This window comes from Schistocerca piceifrons, chromosome 8 (genome assembly GCF_021461385.2).
Source record: "Schistocerca piceifrons isolate TAMUIC-IGC-003096 chromosome 8, iqSchPice1.1, whole genome shotgun sequence".
NCBI classification, from domain to species: Eukaryota; Metazoa; Arthropoda; class Insecta; order Orthoptera; family Acrididae; genus Schistocerca; species Schistocerca piceifrons.
In genome coordinates this window covers 261,686,906-261,713,744 of record NC_060145.1, presented here as the reverse complement: position 1 = coordinate 261,713,744, position 26,839 = coordinate 261,686,906, and the positions used below count along the sequence as shown (strand labels likewise).

At 43.1% G+C, this 26,839-nt stretch overlaps 1 protein-coding gene across 1 annotated transcript in view; it reads left to right on the top strand.

Moving 5' to 3' along the window:
- LOC124712254 overlaps positions 1–26,839 on the top strand; it is a 149,319-nt gene that overhangs the window by 108,830 nt on the left and 13,650 nt on the right. Inside the window, exon 2 of the mRNA XM_047242549.1 lies at positions 21,146–21,312. Within this exon, the coding sequence (XP_047098505.1) occupies positions 21,146–21,312 (167 nt within the window). The remainder of the gene's footprint in view (positions 1–21,145; positions 21,313–26,839) is intronic.

Below are 26,839 nucleotides of genomic sequence, written 5' to 3'. Positions count from 1 at the left end.
CGTCGAGGGGACACTGAATAGTGCACGGTACATCCAAACCGTCATCGAACCCATCGTTCTACCATTGCTAGACCGGCAAGGGAACTTGCTGTTCCAACAGGACAATGCACGTCCGCATGTATCCCGTGCCACCCAACGTGCTCTAGAAGGTGTAAGTCAACTACCCTGGCCAGCAAGATCTCCGGATCTATCCCCCATTGAGCATGTTTGGGACTGGATGAAGCGTCGTCTCACGCGGTCTGCACGTCCAGCACGAACGCTGGTCCAACTGAGGCGCCAGGTGGAAATGGCATTGCAAGCTGTTCCACAGGACTACATCCAGCATCTCTACGATCGTCTCCATGGGAGAATAGCAGCCTGCATTGCTGCGAAAGGTGGATATACACTGTACTAGTGCCGACATTGTGCATGCTCTGTTGCCTGTGTCTATGTGCCTGTGGTTCTGTCAGTGTGATAATGTCATGTATCTGACCCCAGGAATGTGTCAATAAAGTTTCCCCTTCCTGGGACAATGAATTCACGGTGTTCTTATTTCAATTTCCAGGAGTGTATATGTGCACATGAAAAATTAGAAAAGCTCTCTGACTGGCACACCGCTCAAAAAGTACTCATGCGTGTTAAACATAAGTGATTACGAAGAAATAAATGAGATCTAAAATAATATACAGGGTGATTCAAAAAGAATACCACAAATTTAGGAATTTAAAACTCTGCAACGACAAAAGGCAGAGCTAAGCACTATCTGTCGGCGAATTAAGGGAGCTATAAAGTTTCATTTCGTTGTACATTTGTTCGCTTGAGGCGCTGTTGACTAGGCGTCAGCGTCAGTTGATGCTAAGATGGCGACCGCTCAATGGGAAAGTCAACCGTCACAATGTCTGTATATGGGGCACTGAGAATCCGCGGGAAACAACTCAGTATGAACGTGAATCGCCTAAGGTGAACGTTTTCTGTGCCATTTCAGCCAATAAAGTTTTTGGTCCCTTTTTCTTCGAAGGTGCTACTGTAACTGGACTACAGTATCTGGAGATGTTAGAGAATTGGCTGTTCCCTCAGCTCGAACAAGAAGCACAACAATTCATATTTCAGCAGGATGGAGCGCCACCACATTGGCACTTATCTGTCCGTAACTACCTGAACGTCAACTACCCGAGGCGATGGATCGGCCGCCAGGCAGCCCGCGACAGAGCACTTCATCACTGGCCTCCAAGAAGCCCTGATCTTACCCCCTGCGATTTTTTCTTATGGGGGTATGTTAAGGATATGGTGTTTCGGCCACCTCTCCCAGCCACCATTGATGATTTGAAACGAGTAATAACTGCAGCTATCCAAACTGTTACGCCTGATATGCTACAGAGAGTGTGGAACGAGTTGGAGTATCGGGTTGATATTGCTCAAGTGTCTGGAGGGGGCCATATTGAACATCTCTGAACTTGTTTTTGAGTGAAAAAAAACCTTTTTAAATACTCTTTGTAATGATGTATAACAGAAGGTTATATTATGTTTCTTTCATTAAATACACATTTTTAAAGTTGTGGTATTCTTTTTGAATCACCCTGTATAGTTATGAATAAATGTACTGTAGCCAGTAGACACCTAGGTGTTTAGATGACACTAAAACCAAAAGCCATTACCTCCAAGCATTTAAAAAAAATGGAAATCGTGTAAAAGTGAAGCTACATTATTAATTGACCAGTGAGGAGGCCACACAACATGCCAGTAATTAAACTGTAAGTAATTGTGATATGTCTGTCAAATGTGAAACTGTGAACATGTCACAGCAAACTATAAGTTGGCAACATGTACGCTATTACAACAAAAACAATGGCAATGTCACGAGTCGGATCTAACGGAACTTAAGGTAATGTAAAGCCACATAAAATTGAAGACAGGCACATTATCACTAAGGGTGTCACATATGACTAAAGTAAATGCATGTTAAGGAGGAAGGAGGTATTTAAAGATATCTAGATACAGTTCTAGGGCAAACACACACAGTTCTATCACCAGGCACCTAACTAGAGGCCAATGGCAGCAAAGTTCACGTCAGCTAGCTTCCTGACCAGCAATCTACTCGAAAAGTACTCATATGCATGAAACGTAAGTAAATACGTAAAAATGCAATAAAATTTAAATTGGATATGCTTATGAGTAAACATAGTTTAAACAGTACACACCTAGGTCTTTGAACAACCTCAAAGTTCACTTGTAGGGTCTTGTCCTTGTTTCTCATTCTGTTTTTAATATGTTTCTATGTAGCTTGATTGATAAGGTGACATTACTGTTTTATGCATACAGGCCTGAAGATGGCGCACTGATGCGCCGAAACTGGTTACAACAAAACAAATAAAATCGTAAGGGATGGCTGTAGGCGTTTTATTTTCTCACCATAGTAAACAGCCGTCGTCCCAAATACGTCCTGCCAAAAGGGGTGGACATGAAAACACTTCCAGTATGTCTAGCCATTGTAGAAGAGCGCAAAATAAACACGCGAGAAAGTGAGAACAGGGCAGAATGGGTTTTGGCAGACGAGTTTCACATAATATGACATTTTGGTTTGTTCAGGGCACGCTGCTACGATACTGACGCATTTAAGGAACCAACTGATGGAATATCGCAATCATCGACAAGCGCCCATTGGGCCATAGTACAGGGTGACCGCCAAGTTGTTCCGCGAGGCCCTAATGGACTGTGTAGCTCAGTCCACAGTGTTGGCTCGATGCTGGTGTCGATCAACGGTTTCAGAGCCGCCTGTATTGGTTGGACTGCTGGCATGCATGTCATTGTGTAAATTTCCTTTGTTCAGAAGTCAAAGATGCCCCAGATATCAATGAACAATTAAATGCTGTCTATATTGCAATAAGTGGCAAACTGTAGTGTATAATTAATGTAATTTTACGTCTTTATCACTAATGTTAATTAGTGACATAATGATGACGGACTCGTATAATGATTTTTGTTGATCACAAAACTGTAGCGAGTCCAGGTTCAGACTACACTGATGGTGCCATTCATGTTGGAACCAGCAGACACTGTAATATAAAGTATGGAGTACTGAGAGGAATAGTGGACAGGTGCGAAGTGTACTTCATGGCGTCATTGAATCCAACATCAACATCTACATCTACATACACACTCCGCAATCCACCAAACGATGCGTGGCGGAGGGTACCTCGTCCACAACTAGCATCTTCTCTCCCTGTTCCACTCCCAGACAGAACGAGGGAAAAATGGACTGCCTATATGCCTCTGTACGAGCCCCAATCTCTCTTATTTTATCTTTGTGGTCTTTCCGCGAAATATAAGTTGGCGGCAGTAAAATTGTACTGCAGTCAGCCTCAAATGCTGGTTCTCTAAATTTCCTCAGTAGCGATTCACGAAAAGAACGCCTCCTTTCCTCCAGAGAGTCCCACCCCAGTTCCTGAAGCATTTCCGTAACACTCGCGTGATGATCAAACCTACCAGTAACAAATGTAGCAGCCCGCCTCTGAATTGCATCTCATTTCCGTAACACTCGCGTGATGATCAAACCTACCAGTAACAAATGTAGCAGCCCGCCTCTGAATTGCATCTATGTCCTCCCTCAGTCCTACCTGATAGGGATCCCAAACGCTCGAGCAGTACTCAAGAATAGGTCGCGTTAGTGTTTTATAAGCCGTCCCCTTTACAGATGAACTACATCTTCCCAAAATTCTACCAATGAACCGAAGACGACTATCCGCCTTCCCCACAACTGCCATTACATGCTTGTCCCACTTCATATCGCTCTGCTATGTTACGCCTAAATATTTAATCGACGTGACTGTGTCAAGCGCTACACTACTAATGGAGTATTCAAACATTACGGGATTCTTTTTCCTAATCATCTGCATTGATTTACATTTAAACATGTGACGTCCAATCTTTGGAGTTGGGAAAAATCTGAACATCAATCACTACACTAGGATGGTTTCAAAAGCTAATGTAATGTCCCCTTCTTCAGCCTACACCGCATGCCACATTTTAGCAACACAATGTCTGGTGACGTATACGTGGTTCTCTTATTATATCTGGACAAAGACACAAATAAAAGGACACTCGTTTTCTTATAATGATACATAAAGTAAGCTTACTATGAATTATGAGTACGTAACTTCTGGCCAAGGGAGTGCTGTCTGACGATGTTTCCCATTTATGCATTCGATTTTACACAAATTAAAGTTGCAAGCAATTTATACTGAGGTGACAAAAGTCATGGGATATCGTGTCGGCCCTCCTTTTTGCCCAGTGTAGTGCACCAACTCTATATGTAATGGACGCAACAAGTTCTTGCAAGTCCCCTGCAGAAATACTGAGCCATGTTGCATCTATAGTTGTCCATAATTTCGAAAGCGTTGTTGGTGCAGGATGTTATGCACGAACTGACCACTCGATTATGTCCCATAAATTTTCGATGGGATTCATGTCAGGACATCTACGTGGTTAAATAATTCCCTCTAATTGTCCAGAATGTTCGTCAAACCAATCGCGAACAACTGTGGCCAGTAACGTGATATGAAATGATCGTATGGCATTGTTGGCCGGGAGGCCCCATGCGGGGGAGTTCGGCCACCATAGTGCAAGTCCTCTTTAGTTGAACCCACATCGGCGACTTGTGAGTCGATGATGATGATGATAATGATGAGGGACACACAACACCAGGCCCCTGCCAGGAATCGAACCCAGGCCCCCTGTGTGGTAGGCAGTAACGCTACCGCTACGCTAACGTGACATTGTCTTTTGTGAACATGAAGTCCTTGAATGGGTGAAAATGGTCTCCAAGTAGCCGAATATAGCCATTTCCAGTCAATGATCGGTACAGTTGGACCAGAGGACCCAGTACATTCCATGTCAACACTGCCAGCACCGTTATGGAGACACCACCAGCTTGTACAGTGACTTGTTGGCAGTTTGGGTCTATCGTTTCGTGGAATCTGCGCCACACTTGAACCATGCCATCAACTCTTACCAACTGAAATCTGGAGTCATCTGACCAGGTCACGATTTCCATTCGTCTAGGGTCTAACAGATATGGTCACGAGCCCAGGAAAGACTCCGCCGGCGATGTCGTGCTGTTAGCGAAGGCACTCTCATCGGTCGTCTGCTGCCATACCCCTTAACGCCAAATTTCATCGCAGTGTCTTAACGGATACGTTCGTTTTACATCCCACGTTGACCTCTGCGGCTGTTTCACGCAATGTTGCTTATCTGTTAGCACTGACAAGTCTACACAAACGCCGCTGCTCTCGGTCGTTAACCGAAGGCCGTCGGTCACTGCGTTGTACGTGGTGAGAGGTAATGCCTGAAATTTGGTATTCTCGGCACACTCTTGACACTGCGGATATCGGAATACTGAATTCGCTAAGGTTTCCCACCTGGAATGTCCCATGTGTCTAGCTCCAACTACCACTCCGTGTTCGAAGTCTTAATTTCCGTCGTGCGGCCATAATCTCATCGGAAAGGCTCTGAGCACTATGGGACTTAACATCTAAGGTCATCAGTCCCCTAGAACTACTTAAACCTAACTAACCTAAGGACATCACACACATCCATGCCCGAGGCAGGATTCGAACCTGCGACCGTAGCGGTCGCGCGTTTCCAAACTGAAGCGCCTAGAACCGCTCGGCCGCATCGGCCGGCCTCATCGGAAAGTTTTTCACGTGAATCACCTGAGTACAAATGACAGCTCCGCCAATTCACTGCCCTTTCGTGCCTTTTGTACGCGATACTATCGCCGTCTGAATGTGTGCATATCTCTATCCCATGACTTTTATCGCGTCTGTGTATAATAATGTCATTCAATGCACAGCTTACTAACTAGCCAATGTTTGATTAGAGTCCTTTCTCGTTTTCAAACAGAAGGGTTCTTTTATGTGCAAAAGAATGATGGACCTATTCTGTGATCGAAGTCTGCTTTGGCACTTCACTGAAATGATATACTTTTTCTGCCACTATTAATAAGAAAGATCGCAGAAATACTAGATTCTGTTGTACTTCATATAGGTAAGAGCGTGAGGATTCTGTAAACTTCTACCTGCATTAATCTGAAAAGGTCCTTGATAGAGATCAGTTTCGTTTACTGGAACTTAGTGGCCTCGACAGCACGTGATTTTTGTACCTAATTTCAGCAGTGGTTTGCATTGAAGGTAGGCCTTTTATTTCAGTAGCCAGAGACTTAGAGCTCCAGTTTACAGGGACGGTAATCTGAAGGGGACATAATAATGACAAACTTATTTTGGGACGTACGTCTATTTCATTAGTTGTGTTGGGAGACCCTACCAATAACTACGTTACGGCTGGCACGGCTATCTGTTTTCCATGCGTGTAGTGCTCAGTTAGTGCAGTGTCTCCTGTCAGTTCGTAATACACAAATCAAAAAGAGTCTTGCCTCACCCCGGTTAACAGAACTCCTGAAGACAGACGTTGACTATGGATATTGTATCACAGGCACAGCGCCCACGACTGAGCGAAGGATGTAGTTTTAATCAGGGCTGAACCACTTCTAATATTTGAAATCCCTGTTACTTTTCCAAACCTTTCTTCAAGATGTCCGACAAGGAATAATGGCTTCGTGGTCAAAAAGGAATTGCTGTCTGTTCTAGAGCAAAACTAAGTATTATGAGGAGTACACTACAGGCGAAAGTTTCGATGATTTATCACAACTGGTTAGGACAGGGGTTTCGTTTTGAACATTCTATCACATCCCTGTTTTGATAATAAGACAAGCATAAACACGTGAAGACTAAGCGACTCTGTTGTGTTTTTGACTGACTTCGTAAAGGGGAACGCTCCTAGTACCCACAACAACACTAACGTTTCTTTAACTAAAACAGTTCCATTTAGATAGGCACTATTCCTTCAGCTGATGTTATAGAAATCAGTTCACATTAGTTTACAGTACACTTCGTACCCATCTAGCAACGTGTCTGTATACCTGATCGGGTTCGAATCTTGTTACCTCGCAATGGGACGGAAGCAGGAGGCTGGAATTGTCTAACGTCAGGAAGGCTACTCTAGTGGGACAACAGCAACAAAAATTGGGCCCGCATCTCGTGGTCGTGCGGTAGCGTTCTCGCTTCCCACGCCCGGGTTCCCGGGTTCGATTCCCGGCGGGGTCAGGGATTTTCTCTGTCTCGTGATGGCTGGGTGTTGTGTTCTGTCCTTAGGTTAGTTAGGTTTAATTAGTTCTAAGTTCTAGGCGACTGATAACCTCAGCAGTTGAGTCGCATAGTGCTCAGAGCCATTTGAACAAAAATTGGCCTAGCTCAATCTACAGTGGTGTAAACATTGCAGCGGTTCAAACGAACTTATGCCAGTGGAACAATGATAGACAATGCGGTTCCATATGGCAAGCGACATATTGGCCATGGTTTTGTTCTGCAGCAGGACAGTGATCCCAAACATGGTTCGTAACTGTGCAGAGGGTATGTCAGTAGAAACGAGAAATGTTGGGAAGCGAAGAATATGATTTGGCAAAGTCAGTCACCTGGCTTAAATCTCACTGAACTCTTATGGGATGATAAAGAGATTAGAAAACCGCGGTCATCGAATGTTGAAAGATCTAAAGAATAATTCACAGATGTGTTGGGTTGCAACATCTGGAAAAAAATAATCATATCTTGAGAATGCCGAAAATTTGAGCAGTTGTTCCGAGTGCTACGTTGAAGAGGCTAAAACCTGCACCGTGTTGACAGAGCGCAAATATTTATTTTGTTGCTCTATTTAGTATCTAGTAGGTGTGTTCTTACATTGATTTAAAGTGTATAGTTTTTATCATGGGTGTTCGAAAATGTTTGACTGGTAGTGTAATCCTCCACTTGTTTCTGCCACAGAGTAGTCAGAGTAGGACGTATTGTAGGGTCGCATCTCTCCGCACTATAATAATCCTTTACTTCTGAAGATATTGCTGGGGCCATGCGGCCACCTGTGGAAGAAAGTTTGAGCTTCTTCATTTGGTGCCACCCAATCTGAATGGGATCTCTCACCACAGGCGCCACCTAGCCACAGCAACAGCAACCTGGCTGCAGGGAGTTTGACATACTCAGAGCGTTTCCAGCTCACCACCAACAGTGCGATCCCTTCTTTGTCTGGGAGCTGCCAACAGGCAGATACTTTACGACATTCCTCTCCACAATGGGGTGGCTACCATGCTGGGTTTTGGTTGTATTACTTTTACTAGAATGTAAGGACACAAAGGTAAAAAGGCACAAAAGGTGGGATGTACACCGAGTTGGGCGACCTGCTTTGCACAAAATGCCCATCTGTAAAATGTGGAAGAGGAATTTTAGTTCAAACCCAACAATGGGATCATGTAGCGAAGGATGGAAAGTTGTACGAAGCGCTGAAACAGAAGAAAAACGAGGGTCCAATATCTTGAACCAAATGATGATCGGCACCAAGAAGACCATTCATTGGAAAGGTAGAGGAGAAAAAAAAATAGTAGAAGACTCGACTTGTAACACGGACAGTGAAGCAGTGCAGCAAATGCAAGGGCCTTGTGGTGGCCAAGCACTTACTACTTACAAAGGAAATGTTAGCCGCTGGTGGAGGAAGTTCCTCAGTACTCCACTCATTTACACATTGTTTCTTCTGGATGATTTTCCTATATTTCAGCCTACTCATTTTCATTAAATGAAGCAACAAGTTTGCTGTTACCAGTCACTGTGACTGGTAACAGTAAACCTATCGTTTCATTTAATGTCAGTAACAGTCACGGCAAAGCCTATCCTAAAATTTTCGCATTTAAAACTACTCTTTTTCATTAACAACTTGTTGTCTATGTACGCTCGTCTATATACACTGCTGGCCACCGTAAATGCAACACTAAGAAAGACAAGAGGTAGCACAACAAAATTTATTTTGTAGATAACATGTTGACCAAGTATCAAATGATTACGTTTACAGACGTCTGTGACATGTGGTACCTGCCAGAATCAGTAGCCAGAGTAGCCGCCATTGTTGGAGATCACCGCTGCCACACGTCTCGGCATTGAGTCAAAGAGACGTTGGATGTGTTCCTGGGGTACAGCAGCCCAAGCAGCTTCCACACGTTGCCAAAGATCATCTGGTGTGGCAGCTGGGGATGTAATCTGGGTCACTCGTTGAGCAACCATGGACCACATGTTTTCTATCGGCGAAAGATCCGGAGAGCGAGCCGGCTAGGGAAGCAATTCAATCTGGTTATTGACGAAGAACCTTTGGACAATGCGTGCCACGTGTGGTCGCGCATTATCCTGTTGAAATATGGCTGCGGCCGAGCCCTGAAGGTAAGGAAGCACAACTGGCTCCAGAACCTCGGATATGTAGCGCCGGCTATTTAAAGTACCGGCAATGCGTACTAGAGGCGTGCGAGAGTAATATCCAATACCCAATACCGCCCCATACCATAATACCCGGTGCAAGACCAGTGTGGCGGTGCATAATGCAGCCGTCCAGCATCCTCTCTCCACGGTGTCTCCACACTCGAATCCGACCATCGTGGTGCTGCAGACAGAAGCGTGCCTCGTCAGTAAAGACAACGTCATTCCATTCTGCCGTCCACATCCGTCGGTCATCACACCATTGGCGACGGAGACGTCTGTGGTTCTGCGTCAATGGTAGACGAAGCAATGGACGTCTTGCGGACAGACCACTCTGCTGTAAACGGCGTCGAATGGTACGCGCAGACACTGGATGATGCGTTACAGACGCAATGTGCTGTGCTATGGTTCGGGATGTCACTGAGCGATCCGTCACTGCCCGCATCTCGTGGTCGTGCGGTAGCGTTCTCGCTTCCCACGCCCGGGTTCCCGGGTTCGATTCCCGGCGGGGTCAGGGATTTTCTCTGCCTCGTGATGGCTGGGTGTTGTGTGCTGTCCTTAGGTTAGTTAGGTTTAAGTAGTTCTAAGTTCTAGGGGACTTATGACCACAGCAGTTGAGTCCCATAGTGCTCAGAGCCCTTTGAACCCCCCCTTTGATCCGTCACTGCCATGCGCACAATTTGCCTATCAGCACGTGCAGTGGTGCACCGAGGTGAATGCGATCGACCACGTCGGTCCGTCGTACCCTCCTGCATCCAACGGTCACATATCCGCATTACAGTTGTTTGGTTTCGTCCAACACGACTAGCGACTTCTCTGTACGATAATCCACAATCTCGATAAGCCACTATCCTTCCTCTGTCGAACTCGGATACTTGATCAAAAGATGTTCGCTGTTGTCTACGAGGCATAACTGATCGTCTTGTGAAACAACCACAAGGTAAACACGCGTGCCGAACGTACACTCGTCGAAATCGCCAAGCCTTAAATGGCGCTATGAGGTGCCGCCATAGGCGTGCGTGATGTGCGTCTGCGCTGAAATTCTAATCAGTTGCATATCTCATCGCTGCAAACCCATGGTGTAAATTTCACTTGATTCGGATGCTTCCTTCAGGGTGTTGCATTTACGGTGGCCAGCAGTGTACGTTCCAGTCCAATAGCTCTCAGTGTGATGTAATCCAGCAAGTATCTTCCTGAGTTTCCAAGCCTTTTCCAAGTACGTCTCTTCCCCTAGAGATTATTGAACAGTGTATTCGCCGTTACTAGTTAAAATGTATTGCAAAATCCAATTACTCTTTCTTCTCTCTCGTTCCTACTTCCAAGCCCATGTTCTCCCCTAACTCTCTTCTGTTCCTTCCCCTATGACATCTTCACCCATGACTGTTAGACTTACATCTCCCTTTGCATACTGCACAACATATTCAATATCCATGTACACTTCACCTCTTCATCTTCTGCTAGTGACTTCGGCACGTATACCTGAACTACTGTTCTTGGCATTTGTCTGCTGTCCAGTCTGATTAGTATATTTCTGTCACTGAATTGTGGAGGTACCTCATTTTCTGTCCTACTTTTCAATTCATAACGAATCCTACGCCCGCTATACCATTTCCTGCTGCAGTTGATATTACTATATATTCTTCTGCCAGGAAACGTCTTTTCCCTACACTTCACTGACTCCCTCTGCATCCAGATTGAGCCTTTGCATTTCGCTTTTCAGATTTTCTAGCTTGCCTACAATGTTCAAACTTGTGATATTCCACACTTCCAGCGTTACCCTTTCGTTGGTTGTCCAATCTTTTTCCCGTCATTGCCTTCCCCTTGGAAGCCACGTCCCGTAGAATGGAAAATGCAGAATATTTTGCCAATGGGGAGATACTGTTTCATTTACAGGTCACATTTCTTGTGAATACGTTGTGTTTTTAAAGCATTCTGCATTCTGATCGTGTTGACTACTAATGATACTCTCAAATTTTTGGGGCAGTTTCCTACAAAAAGGGTAATAAGTTGCCCTGAAACACTGTCTGCTCTTCCACCTTCTAAGACAAGGCCATTAGCAGAAAGACGGTAGTTCTCCTTATGTTGGGAAACTTCGGTAACCACTGGTGTTCTTTAGTCGAAACTGAAGAAGCACTGAGCCGGCCGGAGTGGCCGTGCGGTTCTAGGCGCTACAGCCTGGAGCCGCGTGACCGCTACGGTCGCAGGTTCGAATCCTGCCTCGGGCATGGATGTGTGTGATGTCCTTAGGTTAGTTAGGTTTAAGTGGTTCTAAGTTCTAGGGGACTGATGACCACAGCAGTTAAGTCCCATAGTGCTCAGAGCCATTTGAACCATTTTGAAGAAGCACTGACTGGGATCAAACCCAAGATAAAGAGCGTTTTGATTACTAGTCAAGGGCGCTACCACAATACCACAGCTTTCCATGTTGTTTATAATTAACTATAACGTTGTATTTTTTGTTTCGTAAGGTTTAGTTTTCTTTGCTTACGTCCTAAGGCTATACATGTTCTCAGATATACAGGACGTGCTAAATATTTTTCGAGCAGATTGTCGAAGGAAATGTGCTGTGCACGTGTGACGTCCTTGGCGTTCAGTAGTCGATTGTACTGGATGTGCTCCGTTGCTAGGATACCAGAGGATGCCTGTTGGCAAGAGGAAGTGTAAGCGGCAGTGGGCAGTTATATAGGGGTGTGCTCGGTAAGCAGTGAGGAAATGACCTGCTGATAGCGGTGTGGCGAGTTGGAGGTTCGGTTTTGTCTAGGACGTGTGAACGCTTAGTTGGGCCGATCATATCTGGTATGCTGTGGCCTGGCATGTGGTGTTATTAATACCATCATGCTGGCTGGAGTTTAACTGTCAGCTCCTCTACCATTGGAAGAAGCGAGCTAGTTTTGGAACTGTTGTGTAGCCCTATTGTGGACTACATAAAGACGTCTTTTGCACTGGGCAGTAATTTTGCGCTTAGCTGGTGTGTGACTCGCAGCGTGTGGTTTCTTCTGGGTCCAGCTGGTATTTGAGGTCGTTCCATTGATATTCTTTCATGAGTGAGGATGTTCTTATTTTCTGCTAGGCTGCGTTTAGCCGATTTTCATGACACACATTCACTAAAATGGATTATAACTTGATTTTGTTGCGTACTCCCCGTGTTATGGGGTTGCATGGCTTGGTTGTCTGTGTACGGAAGGCCGCGCTTTCACTCAATTTTTTTTTCTGTGAAGTCGACTGTAAACTACCTTTCAAGCGTATTCCTTATTTAGCGCTCGCCAACCTTGTTTTATTCACTGGTGTTTTATATTTTGTTTGAATAGTGTTTAATTCTGCTAATGTGTGTTAAAAGGCAAATTAATCATTACTTAGTCTTATTTATTGAGTACAGGAAAGAACCCAGAAAAGGGCTTCACTGTATGCCAGGGGTGGTCTTGTGGCATTCACCAAATCATTATGTAATGTAAATACTTCATACAGTTTATCTGTGGAAAACTTCTCTCGTTTGGTACGCGAGCTGGCTAGCTGATTACAGTAAACCCACATTACTTATAATTAGCTGTTTTCTGAACTAGCCCACACTGGACTCGCATTCGGGAGGACAACGGTTCAATCCCGCGTCCGGCCATCCTGATTTAGGTTTTCCGTGATTTCCCTAAATCGCTTCAGGCAAATGCCGAGATGGTTCCTTAGAAAGGGCACGGCCGATTTCCTTCCCCATCCTTCCCTAATCCGAGCTTGTGCTCCGTCTCTAATGACCTCGTTGTCGACGGGACGTTAAACACTAATCTCCTCCTCCTCCTCTGAACTAGCCGATTGTGTAATAATTATCTCGTGATTTGTTTGTTCGCAGTTTCTGCTCACCGGACTTGGCCGATTCCTTCTGTATTTTTCGTCGTTTCTGTAACCCCCAACATTAACCGTTTTCCTTATTTTGGAGTTGTATATTTCAACTGTGTACAGTGCCGATAAGGGAACCTTTATATTTATAATTTATTCTCCTTACGATTTAATGCTATTGATTTCTTTCAAATCGCGCTCGTGTAAATCTAAGCTACACCGTCTAGAGGTGGTCCCTAGTACAAATTCGGCTCAGCCATTTGCGGCACCCTGTATGCTCTAGATAATTCGTCGTTAAGCCCACACGAGCTTCGACCCTTGTACCCAGTTTTCGATCGGCCACAGCGCCACAAAGCTCCCTGTGTGTATAAGCGTGATAACCTGGCTGCCCGCAGAGGCATGTTCCGGCGTAAGCTTAAGGTCCCTCGCAAATGGTTACTAATGAATTTCTGGTATTTTAACCAAATTTCATCTAAATCCTATGCACCTTCACCAACAGCAAATCTCGTCTACATGGGTGCCGACCGCAAGCGACTAGTTCAGAAAACAGCTAATTATAAGTAATGTGGGTTTACTGTGATCAGCCGGCCAGCTCTCTTACCAAACGAGAGAAGTTTTCCACAGATAAACTGTATGAAGTATTTACATTACATAATGATTCGATGAATGCCACAAGGCCACCCCTGGCATACAGTGAAGCCCTTTTCTGGGTTCTTTCCTGTACTCAATAAATAAGACTTTAAGTAATGATTAATTTGCCTCGTAACACACATTACCGGAATTAAACACTATTCTAACAAAATATAAAACATCAATGAATAAAACAAGGCTGGCGAGCGCTATATAAGGGATATGCTGGAAAGGTAGTTTACAGTCGACTGCACAGAAAAAAAATTGAGAGAAAGCGCGGCCTTCCGTACACAGACAACCGAGCCAGGTTACCCCGTAACATGGGGAGTAGGCGACAAAATCAAATTATAATAAAATTTTATTAGGATCAATCAATGAATTTTGCGATAATTATTAATCTTTAACCGCATAGCATAAATACAGTCTCATCTGTATTTAGACTCAAATAAATTAAAAATCTACAGCACTAAATTTATATTTCCACGATTTATGCAGATATATATATATATATATATCCATTACAAAACACTAAAGCCAAAACTAATAGTCTTTGTTTAATTTCAGATACAGTACGAGGTGTTTTACAAAATTCAGTGACGTAGACAAGATAACAAATTTGAAAAATTTCCATGAATTTGAAACTAAAACGGAGCAAGCTATTTTCCTAAAAGGCCAGCTGACTTTTTCTGATGTTCATCGCTGTAGACCACGGAAGGATACTCCAAAGGGCAGACTCCACAATGTTTTGTACAGCATTACTCTTGCAGGTAACAGACATTCTATTTGGAAAAAGCGTTCATCCGTTTGTATGGAGTATCCGAAAAGAGAGTGAGAAGACTTGTTGACTTGCGGGCTGCAGGGGAATCTCCAAAAGAAAATCGAGGAAAATCAGAAAACTGTAGGAACAAAGCTGTAGCACGAGCAGTTTGCGAAAAAATAAATGAGCATATTTCCTCTGTCCCAGCAAAGGATACACATTATGCAAATCGAAATATCAAGTATTTGAATGCCTAGCTAACAGTATGCACTCTTGCGAAAAGTATCCAGACATTAAAGTTACTTGTTAATTTTATTTGAGGTATTACAAGGAGAACTTCGGTTATGCATTTGTAAGGCCACAAAAAGACTTGTGTGCTACTTGTGAGGAGCTCGGCCAAAAACTTAAAAGTAATTTTCTAAATGACAACGCTAAGCGTGTTGCACCCGCACAGCTGTTGGTACATAAGCGTAGATCACTAAAGTAGTGTTGAACGAGATGACATCGCATGTATTTATTTTGATTACATGCAGAATTTGCCCTTTCCGCACATTCCAGTGCAAGAGGTATTTTACTATGACTGTACTTGTTTTGCATCCATGATATGAAAAAGGGAACCTCAATACATCACTTATATCATGAGGGCTTGGGCAGAAAAGGACTCAATGAGGTGTGCTCACTTCTTAATCATTACATATGTAATAACATACCTGACAGCACCAAGGAGCTTCATTTATTTTCAGATTCCTGTGGTGGTCAAAACCGAATTCACACAGTCACACAATTTATCATGAGTCTGGTTGCAACAGGAAGATTCGACAAAATTGTACAATATTATCCTACACTGGTGCACTTTTTGCTCCCCTGTGACCGTGACTTTGGGGTAATTAAAATATGTATAAAGCGGACGATCTTGTGTACTCGCCTACAATGAAAGTAGCTGAATCGAATTGAAAATGTAAATTTACTAGCGTACTGCATGAAAAATCGTTCAGTATTGATTATAAAAGTTGGTGGGCAAAATTTTACAAAAAGACAACCAAGTCGACTGAATCTCTGGGAAATAGGGAGACAAAAAAGGACAAAATTGATTTTAATATATCAAAGTATTTCATGTTGCAGTGTGAAAAATATAATCCTGGGGTGTTAAAAGCTTATGAACATACTGATGGGTTAACAGTACACCACTTTACTCTGGCTAAGGCGGAAAACATTTCCCTACCAACAGAGGAGGCTTACCATAGCAAGTGTCCAATCAACCATAAGAAAGTTGAAGTTATTAAAGAGTTGGTAAAGTTCATTCCATTGGAGCATCTCACCTTTTTTGAAGAAATATGTGAATGGCCGTCACAAGACGAAGAACTCAATGATGACTGAATATAAAATATAACCTTAAAATGCACATATTTTCTTATTTTTATAGATAATCCAAACAAGTAATGATTTTTGATACATTATTAACATATTCAAATTCAACATTAAATAAAAACACGTTTTCTTAGAAAGTGCTATTATTCAAATTTCCTTCTCTTTTTGAAAAGGGCATAAGTCCACTTACTTTAAACTTCTTTTGCGAAAGCAAGAAAAAGATAATCACTTACAGTTTAGGAACACAATAGAATAAATATGTACATTAATGAAAAATTCTTATAAAATATAATTTTTTTTAAAAAGCAGTTTTAATCGATTTCCCGAAAATTGCTTCTTGTGGACTCGTGCCCTTTTCAAAACCACTTATTCAACTGATGTTAGTGACCTGTAAACTTTGAACAGACAACTCGGATAGCATGCCAAGGAGGCTTATGACAGTGGCAGAATAAACGACTAAGGAAGTTGGTTTGTAGAATCTATTAGTCAGGAAACATAACGCCAGACTTTCGGAAAAACATATATAATCCCGAAGGCAGCTTGGGCAGCTAAATACGAGGACTTTCGTGCAATCAGTTTAATTTCCCATGCAGAGCAGGAGCTAAGAATAATATACAGAAGAATGTAAAAGAAAATTCAAGATCTGTTACACGACGATCAGTTTGGCTTCTGGAAACGTGAAGGCACCAGAGAAGCGTTTCTGACGGTGAGCTTGATAATGACACCTTCATACGATTTATCGGCCTAGAAATTGCGTTCGACAATGACAAATCCTTCAAAATGTTCGAAATTCTAAGAAACATAGGTATAAGCTATAGGGGAAAACGGGTAACATACAATACGTACGAGAAGTAACAGGGAAAAATAAGAATGGAAGAGCAAGAAGGAAGTGCTATGATTAAAATGTCTGTTAGGCAGATGTGTAGTTCAAATGGTTCAAATGACTCTGAGCACTATGGGACTTACCATCTGAGGTCATCAGTCCCCTAGAACTTAGAACTACTTAAACCTAACTAACCTAAGGACGTCACACACATCCATGCCCGAGGCAGGATTCGAACCTGCGACCGTAGCGGTCGCGCGGTTCCAGACTGAAGCACCTAGAACCGCTCCGCCACACCGGCCGGCAGATATGTAGTCTTTCGCACCTAATTTTCAAGCTGTACGTCGAAGAAGCAATGACAGAAATGAAAGAAAGGTTCAGGCAAGGGATTAAGTTTTGTGTGAAGAGGTATCAGTGATAAGATTCGCTGATAACAGTGATGATTGAAAGTAAACAATGATCATAGGACCTGTTTAAGGGAATGAACTGTCTAATGAGCAATTACCACAGATTAAGGGTAAGCATAAGAAGAAAATAATTAGTAGTGGCAGAAATAAAATTAGCGATAAACTGATATGTATTGGAGACTATGGAGTAGCCTAACTTACTGGCACGGTACAGCATGTATTGAGTTTGGCCTGCTATGTAAGCAGAGAACGCGCTCTTTAAGTGTGTGATCTGTCAGTTAACTATCTTTCTTAGCCGACACGTGCAACGCTCCATGTACTCTTCCTATGCTAGTGTCTTTGCACTGAGCGGAAAATGAACAATGGCCATTTATTTGCCACTTCACGAAACGCTCTGGAATTCTATCGAAAATAAATCAAGTTTTATTGAACAGTGCCTGTCGACACAGTATACAATTGGAAACTGTTACTGTGATCAGCAGTTTAACTTACAAGTGATACGGTCATCCAGTTCTTTCGGCGAAACTGAGACCTCCAAATTTACGAGTTTGTGGTGTAGTTGATGCTCCTTTAGAACGGTGATTGTTTGCATGTGTCAACAACAGTACTCCGCTCCAAGTGCACTCCTTAAACGCTGATCGTCGGGGACCAATACGATTTCCATCGAGATCTCCATTGCCTCTCCAGAAGTTCAGTGCTTGCACAACTATGTTGGTATCTATGTACACTGAGGGACCGAAGTCATAGGATATCGATATGCACATATACAGATAGCGGTACTATTGCGTACGTAAGATATAAGAGGACAATGCGTTGGCGAAGCTCTCATTTTCACTCTGGCGATGCACGTGTGTTTCCAACATGATTATGCCCACACGTCGGGAATTAACAGACTGAACACGAAATAGTTGTTGAACCTAGACGCATGGGACATTCCGTTTCGAGAATCGTCAGGGAATTCAATACTGCTAGGTCCACAGCTTCACGACCGTGCAGAGAATGGTAAATGACCATGGACAACGACCGAGATTAGCTGCATTTTTATGGAGTCGTCAGTGCTAACAGACAAGCAACACGGCGTAAAATAAACGCAGGAATCAATGAGTTACGTACGACGGACGTATCCGTTAGGACAGTGTCGAAATTTGGCGTTACTGGGGTATACCATCAGACTACCGACGCGATGGCCTTTACTAACGACACGCCACCGCCTGCAGCGCCTCTCCTGGTCTCGTGACCGTATCGGCTAGACCCAACCTGACTTGAAGACCTTGAATTGGTCAGATGAGTCCCAAATTCAGTTGGTAAGAGCTGATGGCAGGGTTCAAGTGTGGTGCAGACTCCATGAAACCATGGACGGAAGTCGTCAAAACAAGGCTGGAAGTGGCTCCATACGGTGTGGGATGTATGTACAGGGCTATTACAAATGATTGAAGCGATTTCATAAATTCACTGTAGCTCCATTCATTGACATATGGTCACGACACACTACAGATACCTAGAAAAACTCATAAAGTTTTGTTCGGCTGAAGCCGCACTTCAGGTTTCTGCCGCCAGAGCGCTCGAGAGCGCAGTGAGACAAAATGGCGACAGGAGCCGAGAAAGCGTATGACGTGCTTGAAATGCACTCACATCAGTCAGTCATAACAGTGCAACGACACTTCAGGACGAAGTTCAACAAAGATCCACCAACTGCTAACTCCATTCGGCGATGGTATGCGCAGTTTAAAGCTTCTGGATGCCTCTGTAAGGGGAAATCAACGGGTCGGCCTGCAGTGAGCGAAGAAACGGTTGAATGCGTCCGAGCAAGTTTCACGTGTAGCCCGCGGAAGTCGACGAATAAAGCAAGCAGGGAGCTAAACGTACCACAGCCGACGGTTTGGAAAATCTTACGGAAAAGGCTAAAGCAGAAGCCTTACCGTTTACAATTGCTACAAACCCTGACACACGATGACAAAGTCAAACGCTTTGAATTTTTGGCGCGGTTGCAACAGCTCATGGAAGAGGATGCGTTCAGTGCGAAACTTGTTTTCAGTGATGAAGCAACATTTTTTCTTAATGGTGAAGTGAACAGACACAATGTACGAATCTGGGCGGTAGAGACTCCTCACGCATTCGTGCAGCAATTTCGCAATTCACCAAAAGTTAACGTGTTTTGTGCAATCTCACGGTTTAAAGTTTACGGCCCCTTTTTCTTCTGCGAAAAAAACGTTACAGGACACGTGTATCTGGACATGATGGAAAATTGGCTCATGCCGCAACTGGAGACCGACAGCGCCGACTTCATCTTTCAACAGGATGGTGCTCCACCGCAATTCCATCATGATGTTCGGCATTTCTTAAACAGGCGATTGGAAAACCGATGGATCGGTCGTGGTGGAGATCATGATCAGCAATTCGTGTAATGGCCTCCACGCTCTCCCGACTTAACCCCATGCGATTTCTTTCTGTGGGGTTATGTGAAAGATTCAGTGTTTAAACCTCCTCTACCAAGAAACGTGCCAGAACTGCGAGCTCGCATCAACGATACTTTCGAACTCATTGATGGGGACATGCTGCGCCGAGTGTGGGAGGAACTTGATTATCGGCTTGATGTCTGCCGAATCACTAAAGGAGCACATATCGAACATTTGTGAATGCCTAAAAAAACTTTTTGAGTTTTTGTATGTGTGTGCAAAGCATTGTGAAAATATCTCAAATAATAAAGTTATTGTAGAGCTATGAAATCGCTTCAATCATTTGTAATAACCCTGTATATGGAATGGACTTGATCCTCTGGTCCAACTGAACCGATCGTTGACTGTAAATGGTTACGTTCGTCTACTTGGAGACCATTTACAGCCATTCCTGGACTTCATGTACCCAAACAACGATGGAACTTATGGATGGTGTCACCGGCACACAACTGTTTGCGACTGGTTTGAAAACATTCTGGACAATTCGAGCTAATGATTTGGCCACCCAGTTCCCCTGACAGGAATCCCATCGAACATCTGTGAGACATAATCGAGAGATCAGATCGTGCACAAAATTCTACAGCGGCAACCCTTTCGTAGTGACTCGTATGGACGGTTATAGAGGCAGCATGGCTCGATATTTCTGCAGAGGACTTGTAACTACTTGTTGAGTTCATGTCAAGTCGTGCTGCTGCACTATGCCGGGCAAAGTGACGTCCGACACGATATTAGGAGGTATGGCATGACGTTTGTCGGTGTATTTCATTTCATTCCCGCAGGCACCAAGTTAATAATGGTTGCTGACTTTCGACGGAAGGATTGGGGATGGGATACGTTTTATAGGGCCCTTCTAGTCGAAAATTCCGTGTGGACGGAAACTATGATCTTTGGTTAAAATTATCGTGCAGACCTCAACTTATAGATAAAATGGAAACGAGACTTCTCGCATTACTCAAGCTCTACTTGTCATGGCGTGCACCACATAAGGAAGCGAAATAATACCGCATTGTAATTCAATGCTGAGCTGTATAGAAAGTTTATTCGGAAGTTAGTTTAAAATTTGTTCCTACCAGAGACCAGAGAGTGACCTAATAAAAATGAGTTAATCACATTTCTGGCTTCTCAGGATCTACCGCTAAAGAACTGTTTAGAGCCTTTGGGAGTGTTGTCTTGAAGTCTTACCACTGTGTGTAGCATGTGTAGTTTCTCATCGAAGATGAGGTCCAAGAACACTGATTTCTTAAAATTAAAGAGTAATGTCCCTCAGTTGAAATTGGACTGAAAATCTAATGAATTCGACTAAAACAGATTTGTTTCTCAGGGAAACTGTTTGAAATTATTATTTTCTGGACATACTTACAGAGCCGTCATCGTTAACTGTAATTAATGAAAAGTAGTACTGAGGCTAGCAGACACGCAGAAACTTGTAAAAACTATTTACAATGCATGGGTCTATTCAGTGTCGACGAGGAAATAATAAGCAACACCTACACTGTTAGGCTACTACAGAAGGGCACCAATTAAGAAATAACTTCAGCAACACTACTGTTTTTGCATTACAGGTCTGGACGAACATGGTAACTCTGAATACACTCTAGCTAAGAAGCGCTACACTGCTGAAGGAGGATACGAGTGCCAGAACTTAACTGCTCGCGCAGGAAAAACTACTATATCGTCACCTCCAAGAAAATCACTGTCTCCTGTGGATGAGATTATGTCTCTACGGAGAGTCGGTTGTGGTTGTGAGAACAACGCGTCTATTAATCGGAACCGCTACATTACCAATAGCATCATTGTCCTTAGGCGATTATCTAAGGGCTACGACAATCTTTTTTCGTTTATGGGATGGTTTACTATCTATGGGCCGAAAAAGTATGTTCTTTGAGAATTTTTTTCTCGGGATGTGTTATAGATATCAATGTCAAATTTCGTCAAAATATTTATTGGTATTTCCTCTACAAACTAGAATTTTTTCGATCGGAAATGTCGAAGAGCAAAGACGGAAGTGCCGACGGAACGAAACAAAATTTCGGTGTAGACCTCCACGCGCGGTATCTCACAGGTCAGCCGGCTCGTCTGAAATCAAAATTGAGTTGACGTTAGCGAAGTATATTAGATACTTTAGGAGTTGTACCTCGCTTACGTTATTCGAACCATAGGAAACAAAATGGCGGCCATTCAAAGAAATAGGGTTTTTCTCATCGATTTTTCGACTTCGTCGGCCAAGTAAAAATATTTATAGTTGATGGATCGGAATAAAAGTGGTACAACTACTAGGCAATTTAGCCAGCTTCGTCGGAAACAAAGAATCATGCCAATCGATTCAATAGATTTTAAGTTACAGTGCGATAAAAAAAGTCATTTCGAGAAAAACGCGTTTGAAGTTTTGACGACATATAAATGCATCATTATGGCTTGGTTCAAATGGCTCTGAGCACAATGGGACTATACTTCTGAGGTCATCAGTCCCCTAGAACTTAAAACTACTTAAACTTAACTAACCTAAGGACATCACACACATCCATGCCCGAGGCAGGATTCGAACCTGCGACCGTAGCAGTCGCGCGGTTCCAGACTGTAGCGCCTACAACCACTCGGCCACTCCGGCTGGCTGCAATATTATGCAACATACGTTAAATCTGCTAATCCGGGTCCATAAACAAGTCCTTCCTCTTCCTCACAGAGGGCGTTCTGCCCGATCTGGGCCATCCTGCGCTGCTCCAGAGCCGCTCGTATGGCTGGTGACAAGCTGTTTTCGGCCGCTTGAATCCGGTGGTCGTCAGAATGCTCGGCGAACTGCGTCGAATAGAGTCCCAGGGTGACGTCCACCGTTGTCACGGTCTTCAGAATTACTGAATACCTTTCGCTGAAGCTGCTCACTGCCAGGAAAGTAGCAAACTCCACCGTCTTCGCACCAGAATGCAAATGCTTGGGGGCTAACTTCCAAACACACGCGTTCAAACTTTCATTTGTATTTTGTGTGTTTCCTCCCAAGCACCGGTACAATAACTCGTCCTCCGAAAGAAAAAAGTCTGGTGCGTGAGAAAGGCCGATTTCAGGCAGGTGCATTTTTTTTTGTTCAACCGCTAATAACAAACATTTCCGTTCCGTATTCCGAAAAACCGTTTCAGGGGGGGATTCTAAACACTTTTATGAATCCAAAAATGCAATTTAAAAAAATCGATTTTTTGAACCAAAAGATAGTAAACCTCCCCTTAAGCTAGATTTTTTCATCAATGAACTGTGTCTAGCAAGACATCCATCGGGCCATTTGGCACCAATTGTTCGTTTGTCGTCTCTAAAGTCCCAAACGTCACTACAGCTGTTACAAGTCTCACTTTTGTGTATCTTCTGGTAGTATCTCAATACCATTCTGTTTTACATTCGTTGAACAGGCGGAACTTAAATGACGACTAGTCGTTATCCGACAAATGTGCGGTTGGTGGTCTACAGCGATTGAGTGCCGATGGGTGCAGTTTACCTCTAAATTAACCATAGAATACTGTAGCATTCTAAGGACTGGCTTTAAAAAAAGTCGTCGTCCTTCTTAGTCCTGTTGGTGGAAAAATCTGCCACAAGTATTCTCTTAACGTAACCAAGGGTCCGCTCGATCGTCATTGGCAATAATAATCCGTGCACGATCTTAATGGATGCTCCTGCCTTGTATAACATCTACATAAATGACCAATTCAAGTAGTTCCGGAATTAAAGCATTTATTTATGCTGATAGTACAGTGATTGCTGTCCAAGGTAGAACCTTTTGAAGAGGTGCAGATGTAGCTAACAAGAGCTGCTGAAGACATGTCCAAATACTATAATACATCTGGAGCCAAATGACTGGAAGACCTAACTTTGCGCATTACGTCTAAAAACAGGGAACACGGAAGTACACTGAACATCGCTTGGAGAGCGGGACAACTATTTTGCTGCGATACTCTCACGTACATTGGAATACAGACGGACGGTTCTCTTACATTCAAAGTCCCCTTCGAAGAAACAAGGCTCAGAATATCTCAACGAACCATAACCACCCGCAAACTTACAGGAACCATTTGAGGCGCTCAACCAAATGTACTTCGAACATCTGTCATGGGACTATTTCTCCATAGCCTTCAGTCTGGCAAAGCTCTGGACACTCCAAACAGAATGAACGTGACTGCGCAACCAACTCTTTTCAGTAAACTATACCAAATTATGGGTATCAAGTATTTGCAGGAATGCAGTTTTAGAAGTGGAAAAGAAGAAAAAGGACACTCATCCCAGGCATTCCTTGTTTGGACACGAACCTCACCGATCAAGGCTCAGATCAGGAAAGAGCTTCATGCAGACAACTACAGAAGTTTCACCTCCCGAAACTCGCCGAGCGATTCTCTGCCTGAAGCGCACTGAACGAATGTCAAAGAAGACGCCGCAGATCCACACGTCCCTTATATGGATTGGAAGACGCTGAACAAGCTGAGAAATGGGGTGTCACGATGCAAAGTCAGCCTCACAAATAGGACTTCAGCAATGATGATGAAATCTGACAGTGTTTTGATCTACAGGACCAACATCTGCTGGTCTACAGGAACCTGCCGGATACATCTACTACCAGATGCAGTTAACAAAATAGCAGCTAACAAAATAGCAGTCAGAATAGCCGATGACTGGGATCTCCACTCAATATGAAGAGAATTATCTTTTACTGTTCGTTTTGTTTTTATCATCCTGTCTGTTTTTTACCCCGTCTGGATTTTACTTAATTTCCTCTTTAATTTATTCTTTGATTTAAAAATCTTTGTGTGACTGTTTGCTGTACTTGTATTGCAATAATTTTGTGTCCTGGACACGTAAAATAAATAATTATTACCGTAGAATATATGGTCCGCAGCTCGTGGTCTCGCGATAGCGTTCTCACTCCCAGAGCACGGGGTCCCGGGTTCGATTCCCGGCGGGTCAGGGATTTTGACTTGCCCCGAGATGATTGGGTGTTGTTGTGTCTTCATCATCATCATTCATCCCCATTACGGTCGGAGGAAGGCAACTGAAAACCACCTCCACTAGGACCTTGTCAAGTACGGCGGTGCGGGTCTCCCGCATCGTTCCCCTACCCTCTGTCAAGAAGCATCGGACTTCATTTCCATTTCCATAGAATATATGCGGAAAAGCACATACAACTGCAAGCAGATGCGAACGAAGTTTGGATGTCATGCGCATATCGTAATAATGTGCACATACTGATCATTTAATTAGTAAAACCCATTGCGTACTGTATGGCGTGTGTTCAATGGAAACTAAAATAATATCGGGTGTACAATAAAGAAGCGTAATATGGCCTCTAACATTTTCAATATACATGAACGATTTATTTTATATATATCAACAGCGCAATAAAATTGTTCACGGAATAATTTGTTTTCTACAGGGAATTATGATCGTTGGGTGATCGTACGAAAATGCAAAAAGAATTTGACAAAATTTCCACATGGTGCAATGAACAGCGGGTCCAATTAAATATGGATAAATGTTCCATAATGCATGTAACCAATATAAAGAATCCGACAGCGTCCGGTTGAAAGATAAGCGGTGAACATCGTAAGCACGTTAGAAAGTGAGAACGCTAAAAGCGTAATCTACATCAGCTGGACTGTCAGTTTACAGGATATCCGTTCATGATTAGTGTTAACATTAACACATTTTTTAGTCGTACTCATTCAACTACACTTAAAAACTTTTTTTCTGACTATCAAATCTGTTTTGAGCAGGAATTCATCAATGGAACAGAAAGAGATGTCCCCAAGAAATGATTTTACGTTACATTTAAAAACTACATTGCAACCTGTCGGATGTTTTATGTTATTAGGCAAATGGTCAAACTTTTTTTTACTGCATATTGAACACCTTTCTGAGCCAGTGACTGCTTTAATAGCGCGTTATAAAGGTCATTTTTCCCTCTAGTGTTGTAGGTATGGACATCACTGTTCTCAAATTGTAATGGATTATTTGTGACGAATTTCGTAAGCGAATACAGTGTATGTATTGTGACGGCACATTTAGAATGGCTAGTTCGTTGTACAGGTACTTACATGACGTCCCTGGGCGAACACCATATATTACTCATACTGCTCTCTTTGTGCAATCAATACTTTCTTTCTAAGTGATGAGTTACCCTAGAAAATTATTCCAAAAGACATTGTTGAGAGGAAATGTGTATAATATGTCAGGAGGTTGATTCGTTTGTTTGCAAGATTAGCAATTAGACGAAAAACAAAAGTTGCAACTTGTCTGAGAGGCTCACTAATATACTTCTTCCAGTTCAATTTTTCATCAATATGTACACCCATAGACTTGGAACACACTACCCTATTTACTGACTCCTGGTCATGTGCTACATCAATTGTTGGTGTGACTGATACTCGTACAAAACTAAATACAGTGTGTTTTTTCAAAATTTAGGGAGAGTTCGTTTTCTGAGAACCGCTTTGTAATTCTTTGGAAAATGTCGTTTGCTATGTCTTCTGTTGCTTTCTCTCCTATGGGTTGTATAACACTAATATACATAACACTAATATCGTCTGCAAAAGTACCAATTTTTCGGTTAGAATGTTAAGTGGAAGGCTATTCATGTATATAAGGAATAGGAATTGACGCAAAATTGAACTCTGTGGGGCTCCCTGTGTGACTTCTGTGCAGTTACTAAAATTTTCTATCCTCCTGATGGTGTTTGAATTATTCAGCACAACCTTTTCATACGGTTTGTTAAGTGTGATCAAAGCAGCTGGGCGTAAAGCCATCAGTTACATAAACTTGAGTTTTTCGAAGAGTGTGACATGATCTATACAATCAAACACTTGAAGAGATCACCAAATACGCCAACTGGCGATATTTTATTGTCCTCTGACGTGCAGTGCACTATAGCGTACGTAGTGTACACCGTCCTCCCAAAAAATTCAAAGGCTGATTTTATTCCTGGAGTGTAACTACGGCAGCAGCTTGACCTAACGACTATTAGCAACAGATTTGCGTTCGACAGTCAGTTGTGAGCGGGCAGTGTTAAGCAGTCGATTTGCAACCGTAGCGACTAACGTCGTTGGGCCACAAATCTGAATGGAGCAACATCTTGAAATCATATGTTTAAGACATTCTCCTGTATGTTTTGGAGGAAAGTGTGTGCCATGTTTGTCCCGCACATCTTGACTTTAGAATCGAAAATAACGACGCAAGGACCCCAGCAGCGACATGATTGAAATGCAAAACGCGGGCAATTGTTTCAGGAA